Source organism: Leopardus geoffroyi, chromosome D2, assembly GCF_018350155.1.
Source record: "Leopardus geoffroyi isolate Oge1 chromosome D2, O.geoffroyi_Oge1_pat1.0, whole genome shotgun sequence".
In the NCBI taxonomy this organism is placed as follows: Eukaryota; Metazoa; Chordata; class Mammalia; order Carnivora; family Felidae; genus Leopardus; species Leopardus geoffroyi.
This window is the reverse complement of record NC_059334.1, coordinates 65,421,422-65,433,950: the sequence shown is the minus strand read 5'-3', so window position 1 is coordinate 65,433,950 and position 12,529 is coordinate 65,421,422. Positions and strand designations below refer to the sequence as shown.

Here is a 12,529-nt window from a genome sequence, read left to right as displayed (position 1 = left end):
TCAGTGGCCGCACATCTTAGCTGCAAATGACCTCTAGATGGGAACAGACTCAGAGGGAGAATATAGCAAATTTTACTTAAAAACATTCTACCTTGCTCTGTGTCTCCCGGCACAGAGTCAGTTATCTGTCTATCCCTGTGTCTGCAGCACTGTTGGCTGTCTGGTCTTGTAAGCTCCCCAGGAGAGGTGCAGTAGCCATCTAACTCACACCATTTCAGTGTCATTCAGAGGATATTACATAAATAAGCATTACATTAAATTAGGTGTGGGCTCTTAGAAAACATGAAGACCATTTGAGATTAAGGACTCTCCAGGGGCAAAAATCTACTGATTGCTTTCTGGCTGGCCCCACACCCCAAATTCATCCCACCCTTTCTACTGGTTTTCTTTTCACACTGAGTTTGTATGTTCTGGATTACCTCCATCTGATGACTTAAAATTCCTGTGAATGGTGGTTGTGTGCACCATTATACTAATCTTTCAACTCCCTTCTGAGGTCTTTTACTCTGATTTAGCTATTATTGATTTCTCCTCCCTTTGATGACTCAAATGGAGCTCAATTCCACATTCACTTAACTCTTCTGAAAATGAAGATACCATAAGCTATTCTGTTGAAATCTTCACTTAGATGTGCATGCATTCATTGTCCGGAACCCTCATCTGGAGGCTGCCAAGTTCTGTGATTGAAGTAGAAGGATCATCTCCTAACAATGAATTTCACCAAGGTTCAAAAGTTTTAAAAAATAAATTAAAAACAGCAAATGGAAATGCCATTGATGTAAAGTCAGTGAGGAATTAAAACTCAAGTTTGTCTCAGTGAGGAAAAAAAAAAAATATTCCAGGGATGTCTGGAAGAAGGAAGAGTAAAGGAGTGGTCTGTGTCCAGTAACACGTCTGAAGGACAATAGGTCTCCAATACTTTTGAATTGGACACAAAGTGAGGACCCAGTTCTGTCTTGCCTTTAGTTACCAGAACACTTAATTAGGATAACATACCATGAGGGTAATGAAGCACCGATAAGAGTCTATGTATAATGTGAGTTAAACTTGTCCACCACTTACCAGCTAAATAATTTAAATCACTTAGCCTCTTTGTGCCTCAATTTCCTCATCAGAAAAGAGAGAGAGAGAGACAGAAAGAGAGAGAAAGAGAGAGAGAATTACTTGAAATGCCCTTAATATTTAAATTTGGCACATGGCCTATGCATCCAGTAAATGTTAGATGTTATTAATAATAGCAACTACTTAAATTTGCGGAGTACTTTAACATTTTCACAGAATTTGTCCACTTCTATTGTTTGTTTCTCCCATCTCTAAGAGACTAAGGAGAGATAACATTATCTCTTTTTTTTAATGTTTGTTTTTAATGAGTCTGTTCAATATTTAAGTGACTTCTTTGAGGTCACACAGTGACAGACACTGCTAGTTGTTCTTTGAGGTCACACAGTGACAGATACTGCTCAGCAGCCTCTACCCACTTTTCTGTTACTGGCAGGGCCCATCTCTTACCATAGAAAACAGCAAGTGTATCCCCAGACCTCTATCCTCCTTGTTTTCTCCACTTTCATTGAAGCCATGATGTGGGCACATGGCTGAATCCCTGGTCATTGAGACGGCAGAGATTTTGCTCCGAGGGCTTTGGGAAAGAGTTTCCTTTATAAGCTCAAACCCAAACCAAACCAAACAAAACAAAAGCAGATATACACTAGAGGTCCTTCTTTACTTCACTGAGTGTGACTGGGTCTGCATATGCTGCAAAGAAGTGTTATGGCCGCCGTGTGAGTGAGGGCCCCCGGCACTAAGTATTGACTCCATCAGAGAGGAAATACATACATGTATCGTGTGGCTGCTTGACGGCATTGTGAGACTACAGTAGTCCCGGAACTGCGTAAACTGTGGACGTCTTGTTATATGAGACAATATATCCCTTATTATTTGAGTTATTTTTACTATTCTGTTGCTTGCTGCCAGAGACATGCTAACAGATATGGTGGCTAAACCAAGACTCAAAGTCTGGTCTTCTGATTCCAAAGTGTTTGTTTGCTCATTTATTTGTTTTCGGGAGAGCATAGTGTCAGCCTATAATTAAGGCCTCCACAGAATAGCCAGATGTATGTGTCTATTCTGATATTCTGTGAGTCCTTACCCCTAATTTAAGCCTTAGCTAAACTCAAGGACTTGCTCTCTGCTGACTCCTCTGTGAGCTTTCACACCTCAGGACCTCTATCTTCTCGCTCCCTTCCCTTAGAATACCAGCTCTGTAGCCTTTCGTCTCCAACAGAATCATACACATCATCTGGGATTTGTCTTGACTGTCTTCTTTTGTAAGAGTCTATACCCGATTATACTTTTCTTTCTTCCTCTCTCAGAGATTTAAACACTTTTCTCTTGCGTGTGACCATCTGTGTACAACTTAGTGTGACCTTAGTGACCTTAGTGTGACCATCTGTGTACAACTCTGCCTCTCTACTTGACTGTGAGCTTCCAGGGACGGGTCCTGAGTCTCATTCTCCTTTGTGTCCTCACAGCACATATATATATATATACACATATATATATATATATATATATATATATATGTATGTATATATATGTGTATATATATATATATTATCCTTGCCTCTTAAGATGGCTTAATAAATGTTTATTGAATTAAATGTGTAGAATTTTAAAGCCAAAAGTTCTTTCTTCTGAAGAAAGCTCTCATTTTCTGGGAATTATAAAAGGCTCTTATCCTTGCATTCATGACCCCCCTAGGATTCAGGAGATCAGTGATATCATTAAAGTTATATTCATTGTTTAATGCTCATAGATTTTATTAGATCAGATTCTTAAAGAATTCATAGCTACTCAAAAGAATTAGAACTTCTGTTTAAGTTAGAAAGTTGAATAAATGCTTTCTGAGCAAAAGACACAATCTGGAATATGCATATTTTTAGGAAAACTGCTGTAAGTTTACTTTTTTTCCCTAAAACTGGAATGTAAAGAAAACAACCCAAAAGAAAACAGATTTCTGGCTCTTGAACACCCCTCTTTATATTTTATCCAGTTATTCAGTCCCCTGAAAGATTGCTCCAGATCTCCTCAGACCTTACAATTTTTTTGTCTCCATATCACTTCTATCCACATATTTAAAAATATCCAACCAAATGGTCCCTGGCAAGCAGCTGTAACAAGGAGAGGTGGCCATCTGAGATAGAGCAAACACCAGGTGAGGAAACACCAGGGCATGCTGGAAGCTGGTGGAGAAAGGACGGAGGTAGTCAGCTTTCATCCCTGAACCAACCTGCCGGCATCTTCAGTGTGGCTTTGCCGTTGTGCACCCAAGCAGGACTGTGGCCCAGCCCAGGTAGGTAGAATTATGAACAGTAGCATGGTTGAGTTCTATGGAACCTCCCCATGTGTTACAATGACAGAAACACCTGCCCAGGCCAGCCCTGAAGCACCAGTAACAGAGAGAAATACAAAAGAAAATGCCTTGTTTTATAGACCAGGACCTGTGTCACCATCTACATTATTCTGGAACTGGAACTGTAGACCTTCAGGAATGAAAGAGACTAGGATCTTAATGCCCAAACAGCTCACTGTCAAGGAGGCCAAGGCCACCCTTTTGTTTTCCCTGGGATTAGAATCCACTTCTGCAATTGGACACAGAAAAAGGAAAAAAGAAAAAAAGGAATGCAAATCATTCATAATTGAAAAACGAGGGACATGTGTTGCTTTTCTAGGATTTGCCAGAGATGAAGACGAGTTGAGGTAAAGGGCGGTGGCCAGGCCAAGGGTTCTGATAGAACTCACCTCTCCCTAAATGTCCATAAGTTCTCCCACAGTTACCTGGCCAAAATTCATTGTTTAAGAAGAATAGTAAGCTTGTTAGACCAGCTCCTCCTTCAAAAGATTCTCAGCAGCCCTCTATCAAGCAATTTCTAGTCTGCTCCTTAGCTAAAGAATTAGAAGAGACCACTTACAGGGGGAATGTTTACATTCTTCTTAGGGAGTAGGGGGAATGGGAGATTCATTGATGCCCTAACCTTCCATCTGCCTTCTTCTGGGATACACTGTTTTAAGTTAGCAAGGGAAAGGGTCAGTACACTGTGTTTCTTCCTTAGGAAAAGAAATGGAGAATTCCTATCCTTCTACTTGAGAAGTGTGGAATAAACGTTGGTCTAGGAATTAATACAGTTGTTTTCACAAATATATTGTGTAGAATCAGGTTACCAGGAAGGAATTTTAGGGGGGGTCCTTAAACGTGTGGGTTTTCATTTCTAAATGATGTTTTTCAGTTAATTAAAAAATAAAACAAACCATGCCGTCACATTCAAAGGTGTCATCTGGCCAACTACTTGGCATACTGGAGGCTGCCAATGTGTAAATCTAGGGTGCTTCCATATTAAGACAGCCGAACACACACCTGGAAATAAGACTTGCCCTGACGTTTTGCTGCAGCAGAATATTTTTTCCTGGGTTTTGCTGTTTTACACCAGAACACTGTTAATAGCCATCCACATACTAGTGTGTCTATCTCTATGAATGTTCCTGTTTCATAACCCAGTGCAGAGGGAAGTTGGGGTTAGATGAGGGGAGGGGCATATTGGCCTTTTCCTGCCTCCCCCCCCCCCGGGTCCATTGTGATGGTTGTTCACCCCCCGCGACCATCTTTATTGAGGAATAATTGACAAATATAATTTGTATATATTTAAAGTACACAGTGTGATGATGCTTTGATATACATATGCATTGTGTAATGGTTGCTAAGATAGAGATGATTAACATATCCATCACCTTGCATAGTTAACTCTCTCTCTCTCTCTCTCCCTCTCTCTCTCTCTCTCTCTCTCTCTCGGTGAGAATGTCTAAGATCTACTCTCAGTAACTTTCAAATATACTATATTGTATAATTAATTATAGTCAGCCTGCTGTACATTAGAGACTCAGAACTTCTTTTTAAAAAAAATGTTTTATTTATTTTTGAGAGATAAAGCACAGATGAGGGGCAAAGAGAGAGGGAGACAGATAATCCAAAGCAGGCTCTCAGCTGTCAGCACAGAGCCCGATGTGGGGATTGAACTCACAAACTGTGATATCGTGACCTGAACCAGAGTTGGATGCTTAACCCACTGAGCCACCCAGGTGCCCCCAGAGCCTCAGAACTTCTTATAACTGAAAGTTTGTACCTTTGACTTGGATCTCCCCATCTCCCCTTCCCTTCTAGCTCCTAACAGCTGCCATTCTATTCTGTCTCTATGAAATCAGTTTTTGTTTGTTTCTTTTATATTCTGCATATAAGTGATACCATACGCTATTTTCCACTGTCTTATTTCACCTGGCAAAATGCCCTCCTGTTTCATCCGTGTTGGCAGAAATGGCAGGATTTTCTTTTTAATGGCCTAATAATATTCCATTGTGTATATGTGTATATTACCACATTTTTTAATGTGATGATTTATTGGCGCCTATGTACAGAGGGTTGGGTGAGAACTGGAGTTGTTGAGTTGGTGGAATTATTCAGCAGGAGCTTTCTTTGAAGACTGTGGGAAAAGAGGGAGTAGTTTGGTGAGACCAAATAGTATAAATTTAGCTCAGTCCTGGGAGGAAGCCCATGATCACTTCCTCAAAGAACCTCACTCGTCCCTGCACAGACCCTGGCATTGTTTCCGGCACCCTCCCACGACAGTACTTTGAAAGAGTTATTCGCCATGATCAAGTGGGATTTATTCCTGGGCTGCAGAGCTGGTTCAATATTCACAAATCAATCAATGTGATACACCACATTAATAAAAGAAAGGATAAGAACCATAGGATCTTTCCAGTAGATGCAGAAAAACCATTTGACAAAATACAGCATCCTTTCCTGATAAAAATGCTCAAGAACCTAGGGATAGAAGTAACATGCCTCTACATCATAAAGGCCACATATGAAAAGCCACAGCTAATATTCTCAATGGGGAAAAACTGAGAACTTGCCCCCTACAGTTAGGAACACTGCAGGGATATCCACTACCACCACTGTGGTTAAACCTTCTAAGGATTTAATGTAACAACTTGGAAGGTTGGCTTCAACACGCTCTTCATACATATGGACAACGTGAAGTTTCCCCCAGTAGCTTTGTAAGCAATGGATATGGCAGGAAGGAGCCACAGCAGAACAGGACAGATGGCTCCTAGACTGGTTGGGGAATCCTTCAATGTGCCACTGTGGAAAGTCCCAGAAATAACTGGGTGCTGAGATCCTGGCAAAATGTAGGTAGAGGTGGTTAAGCCACTGACAGTTGGATTATAGCCATTTAAAGAAAGTATCCTGGGGCCCCTGGGTGGCTCAGTTGGTTAGGCATCTGACTTTGGCTCAGGTCATGATTTCTCAGTTTGTGAGTTCGAGCCCTGTGTCCGGCTCTGTCCTGACAGCTCGAAGCCTGGAGCCTGCTTCGGATTCTGTGTCTCCCTCTCCCTCTGCCCCTCCTCCTGCTCGCCCTCTGTCTCTATCTCTCTCAAAAATAAATAAACATTAAAAAAAATTTAAAAAAAGAAAGTATCCTAAGATTTAAAGAGGAACCTAAAAAAAAGCCTTTACCATATGGTCATCACTTATTGTTTGGAATCAGGGATATTTTGGTACTATATAATAAAAAAAAGATATAGAAAGAAATGCGATGCTGATGAGCATTCCATTTTGTGTGTGTATCCATCAAAACAGTCTTGCTCTCATTGATTGGATTTATAATTAAAAGCTGTGCAGTTAGGCTCAGAATTAAATCTATACAGGAAAGTTGTTTACTGAATGAATAAAAATAAATTACTATTTATGTATTTTAAGTACTTATAACAGTTCACTTGATGAAAAAACTTCACTGATCTTTTTTTTTCTTTTAACGTTTGTAAAATGCACAAAACGTATTAGACAATGGGTCCAGAAGAGGCAGGCCATTGCATTTTCCCCTTTTTCTCATCTCATACTGGCAGTTTAAGTTGTGGTCCCTTTAACAGGTACTAATTACATTAAATAGTATTGCTAATTAACCAGAACAGAAAAACAAAGAACCCACAACAAACCAGATTAAACATAATGACGGATCACTATCCAGGAATATGGGGTAAATATGGGGGTAAATAATGCACATAGACTGTGAACTGGGGAAAAAAGAGGAAGAGAGAGATTACAAAGAATCCGTTGGAGACACAACTAAAGGTTAGCAGTTCCCCCTTCTTTCTTGCTCTCATTCTGAGAACAGAAAGATGAGATTGATTCAAGCAGATACGCTTTGGAATGCCAGAAAAGACACCTCTTTTGGTGCAGTATTGATAAACTGCCTGAGTGTATCAGTGGCATTTTAGTTTTACTAGCCCCTCAAAGAGAGTCAGGGAGTAGATTTTTACCTCCCTGCCCACCTGCCTGTGAATTGTTTAAACAGTTTCTTTGTGTGTGTGTGTGTGTGTGTGTGTGTGAGAGAGAGAGAGAGAGAGAGAGAGAGAGAGAGAGAGAGAGACAGACAGACTCCGCACCATTACCTGCTGGGTTAAAAGCTTCCTTCTCTGGGGCCTCTCTGAATTCCCTTGTCAGATGGATGAGAGATGCAGCCTGTGCCCAGCTGAACTTTATTATTTAGTTTCCTGCTGTATTGTAACAAGAGAGCAACTACCCACAAGTGCTTTATGTCCACACCCTCATTTTCTTGGTGGAGGATTCGTAGGCCTCTTAGGTAAAATCATACCAAGGTAGAGTGGCAACATCACTCTGTGTCTTCCAACAAACAGCCACCCTGCTGCCACTGATCAGTGTTCCTGGGATAGTGGTGATTGAAATTTAGCACTTAGAGCAACTTAATTGGCACACAGACCTGTTAAGCATATGCCCCCACCATAGGTGCACCATCTGATGTACCCATAGGGTGCCCAGTGTTTCACACATGCTCACATTTTACTAAAGAAGCAAGTTTTGAGAGGCACCTGGGTGGCTCAGTTGGTTAATCTCCTGACTCTTGGTTTTGGCCCATGGTTTGTGGGTTTGAGCCCCAGGTCGGGCTCCTTACTGATGGTGCAGAACTTGGTTGGGACTCTCTCCCTCTCTTTCTGCCCCTCCCCTGCTTGTGTTCGTTCTCTCTCAAGAAATAAAAAAATTAAGAAAAAAAGTAAGCAAGTTTTGAACAGTTCCTTGAAGGAAGCCTGTGCTGTGGTTTAGGACAGGGGTGGCCTTAGAGCATGGGTCCTGAGATCTCTGCCCATCTTTGAGTTACCATATTTCTTCCTTCCTGTGAACTTGGAACAAACCTAAGGTTGTAGAGTTCCAGTCTGCTTGCTGTGAAAGAAGTGTTGGGAATCTGCTCATTAAAGCTTGTGCCTTAATCAAGCCCTGTGCTACCAGAGTGGAACTTGGAAGGATTCAGCATTCCTTGGCAGCTTGCTGCCTTGGAATTCAAGGTTAGAATGTTTTGTGCTCACTGTGACTAGAACTGATCCCTTGGTCTTCCGGGAAAATCCTGGAAGTCGATGTCAACATTTTTCTGCTGAATTGGAAACAGCAAGCCTGGGCCAAATGTTCTAGGCTATGAGAATTAGGAGAGAAATGGAAATCTCAACAGAAAACGGATCAGAGCTATAAGTTCTGGTCCTTATGTAAGAAGAATAAATGAGGGCTGGGAAATCCCTGGTTTGGAACTCACTGCTCTGTTGAATCTTCCCAAGTGTCCTGGTGCTCATGAGCTCTAGGTACCCGGGGGACCCTTGGCATAACTGCAGATGCCTGGAGAAGCAGCCTTCTCCAGTTGCCATGCTGAGTGTCAGTGGGACCGAGGAGGGGTAGATCAGATGTCTTTCAACCTAGGTTTTGTTTGGTGAGCTTGTCCTGTCCTAACTGGATCACAGACCAGCAGGCCCCATCTGTATTTATGTTCTCCTGGGCATCGGGGGGCGGTGGGGGGGGGAATCCTGGGTTCTTAATAAATGGTTAATGAATTGTGAAAGAAAGAACTAAGTAGTTGGGGTTCCTCTGAGTGATGTGGACAGCAGCACTGGGCTCAAATCAGATGGGGGTTTGCTGTGATGCTAATGAAGCTGAAATGTCAGTATCCCTCAACTGCAGAGGCCCCTTCCTGGGACCCGTCCCTAAGTTTAAATTCATAAGTTTATATTCTGCTCCTTATGGAGGGTTCCCCAAATCCTGTAAGCTTCAGGACCCCACAGAGCATAAATATGCTCCTTTTAGAATGTTCTTGCTGAGCCCTGTGGAAGCGTGGATTGCATCCAGTGGCTTTCCCAGAAATTGTAGAGAATCAGGAGACATCGATAAAGCCAAACCTACAAAGAAAAAGAAAGGGAAGGAACTGACATTTAAAAACGCTATGCAAATTGAAGAATAATTAGCATGTATTACCTAATTTAACTCCGCACAGCAACCCTTTCTAGGCAATAGCATTACTGCCCCCATTTCTTTAATAGTCGGGAATACTGAGGTTCAGAGAAGCTAAGCATCCTGCCCAGTGTGGTACAGCTACTAGGGCTGGGAGCTACAACATTGACCTTTCTCTTTCCTGACCATCTGCTCACTGGCCCCTTGCAGGGTGCACATTTGACAGCTTTGCTAGTCTTCCCTGAAAGCCTTAAGCCCACTAGGGTAAGGATTGCCTGGATGGGCAGGTAACGCTTCCTGCAGGATACAGAGAGAAGTTGGGGAGGGGATCAGGTCTGAGCGGTTTAAAGGAAGACACTGGCAAAACCCTTCCCCAGTCAGCTTAAGCAATGTTGTAACAATTCATTCAATTATGTTAAGCACCTATTAACGGAATCCTGAGTCCTCCCTTGGGCCATTTCACAGCTATGAGATTGTAATTGTTGGAGACTAACCGTGATCTCTTCTTTTGCCTTCAGGTGATTCTCATTTTGACAAAGCTGTATGACTATAACCTGGGGAGCATCACTGAGAGCTCGCTTTGGAGGTACGTAGATAAAGTGAGCTAACGGTTACTGTGTTCCTTGAGCATCACGCCCAAGACTGCTCTCCCTCACCCCATTTTCCTTGGTGGGATGATTTTTGGTCATGTGTTCTCGTTGCCTCCCCTTTTTGCTGTTTGCCTTAGTCATGGGTTGGGGTTTATCTCCAGGCAGGCCAGATCCTTCCTTCTTTCTAAGTTTGTATTGGTCACAGGTCTTTTTGCAAAACTGTTCATCAGGTTGTCCTGAAGCATTTGGGTTCCCCTCAGTTCTCGCTGATCTTTGAGCTCATTGGAGCAGCAGTGAGGGAATTCAGGTGTCTTTGAAGAGGAGATCAACCTCACCTCTGGTTTTGCAGTGCCCGGGGAACCTTCCAGTGTAGATTCTGCACTGCTTCCCTTCCTGGCCCTCAGCTCACCAGCGCACAGGTGTGCACACACACTCGCATACATGCCTTCATCTCTGGGATTCACAGTGTGTTGCCTCACACATGTAAGAAGGTGCATTAAATTCTTTTCCAGGGGAATGCCATGCCATAGATCCTTCAGGCTAGCACAAACTCACTGAACACCAGCACGAATGTGCAGTTGGGGTGAAACTAGGGACAGAAACGTCCTCAGAAATCCAGGCAGCTATTCTCCCCTTTTGTTCTTGGGGACTATATGTTCTGTTTGTTTCTAAAAATCTGCTTTATCTAATCCCGATGGGGTCTTTGCCAGCCTATGTCACGTGTCCACACCCAAACCAACAGGAGAGCACTGGCTCTGATTGGTTAGGCCTGGATCTTGTGACAGTCCCCGGGCCTGGAAGAAGATGGAGATGACTTCAGGGGTGATATTCAGTGATCATGGGCTTGACCTCCAGCCCAGAGTCTGATTGGTCAGTGCCCTGGGTGTAACGATGGCTTAAACATGGCGTATATCACTTCTGATCAGCCATCCCTGAATACATACACTTGTGCGCACAGATAAAGGGGGAAGGGGTATACTAATAACAGAGACACTGGGAGTAGTCTCGGGGCAGACACAAGCTAGCAGGTGTCCTCCATGTAAGACCAGTGGGGAATTTCATCACCTGTCAGTTAACATGACCAGAAGAGACTAGCTGCTGGTCCTCAGTCTCAGGGCTAAAGTCTAGGGAGAGAGATTCCAATCTGCCCTTCATGCCAGGGGTCCATGCCTGCTACAGTGAACAATGACAGGGGTGGTGGGGAGGAGGTTACTTTACATAGTAACAGTTTGGTCGCAGGGCCTGCCCCTGTGAAATCTAAGGGAATCTACCACACAAAAAGGATGTTCATTGAATTTTGTTTTAACCTGATGGCTATTTTCCATTAGACTTCATACTAGGTATAAGAAGCCCAAAAATAAATTGTTGTGTGCTTTAGGAAAACCCCAGCGGACCAAAGAAAAGGATAGAATCCTGTTCTTGTGTTTGTTGTGAGGTGTTTGTTTGTTTGTTTGTTTTTTATTTTTAAATATATGACATTTATTGTCAAATTGGTTTCCATACAACACCCAGTGCTCATCCCAAAGGATGCCCTCTTCAATGCCCATCAACTTCCCTCCCCTCCCTCCCAACCCCCCATCAACCCTCAGTTTGTTCTCAGTTTTTAAGAGTCTCTTATGCTTTGGCTGTGAGGTGTTTAGATTATGGAACTCCTCCTCCAACTGGAAGGTCAATAATGCAGAGTTTCTGTCCCAAGGAAATTATATCACTAAATTAAAGTGTGGGGAATGTGGAAGGAGCCTGAAAAAGTACAGTTCTTTTAATGCATTAAGAACCTGACACTTGCTCTGTTGTTTGAATTCAGTACCCCTTCGTCAGGCTGTGACTGAGTAGGCTTCTGCTTCCCTGATAGATTTCTCTAATGCATGTACATACATGAAAGTAAAAGCCAGCTTTCATTCCTCAGTGCATCTGCTGTATAAAGTGTTGTCGGCATATTAGAAAATTAAAAGATATGCAATTCTGTCTCAGTGGGACGGAGGCTATCAGCAGCCCTAAGTCTCAGCCTGAGTGGTGGGAAGGGCATGCCCGGGGCCAGGAGGAACAGCTTGCCCTAGACTACAGAAACTCAGGTTCGCTGCACCCATTTCCCTCTCACGGGGCCACTGTGACCAGCCGAGGGAGAATAGTTCTCTCTCACCTTAGGGGAGAGGGTTAGCAAAATAAAAATAACGACCAGTAATACCAGGTCTTTCTTCTGAAGGAGCAACCTCCAATGGCCTTAAGCTTAGGAAAGTGTGGCAGGGGCGATCTGCTGACCCTTCAATCTTACCTTCAATCAAACCCCTCAATTTCAATGGAGGATATATACATATATACACACACACAAATACACATACATATGTACACACGCATGTATACACATGTAATATACCCACATATATTTAATTTTATGATATACCCACCATAATCATTTGCCATGTATGTCCTATGTTATACTTGTCATTTGTGGCAAATAACTATTATGGGTGCTCTATACCATTAGAACTATCATTTTAATACTTTGATAAAATAATCCATGCCTTAGTGAAAATATAATTTAGAAAAGAGGCAAGGATAAAGAAAAAGATATTTAGAATACTTCATATATGCTTTGGTA

At 42.6% G+C, this 12,529-nt stretch overlaps 1 protein-coding gene across 6 annotated transcripts in view; it reads left to right on the top strand.

The window, feature by feature from the left end:
* SORCS1 (sortilin related VPS10 domain containing receptor 1) overlaps window positions 1–12,529 on the top strand; it is a 547,844-nt gene that overhangs the window by 177,777 nt on the left and 357,538 nt on the right. For all 6 annotated transcript variants that reach the window (XM_045438838.1, XM_045438836.1, XM_045438837.1 and 3 more), the window contains exon 2: window positions 9,859–9,926. In XM_045438838.1, coding sequence (XP_045294794.1) covers window positions 9,859–9,926 — 68 coding nt within the window. The remainder of the gene's footprint in view (window positions 1–9,858; window positions 9,927–12,529) is intronic.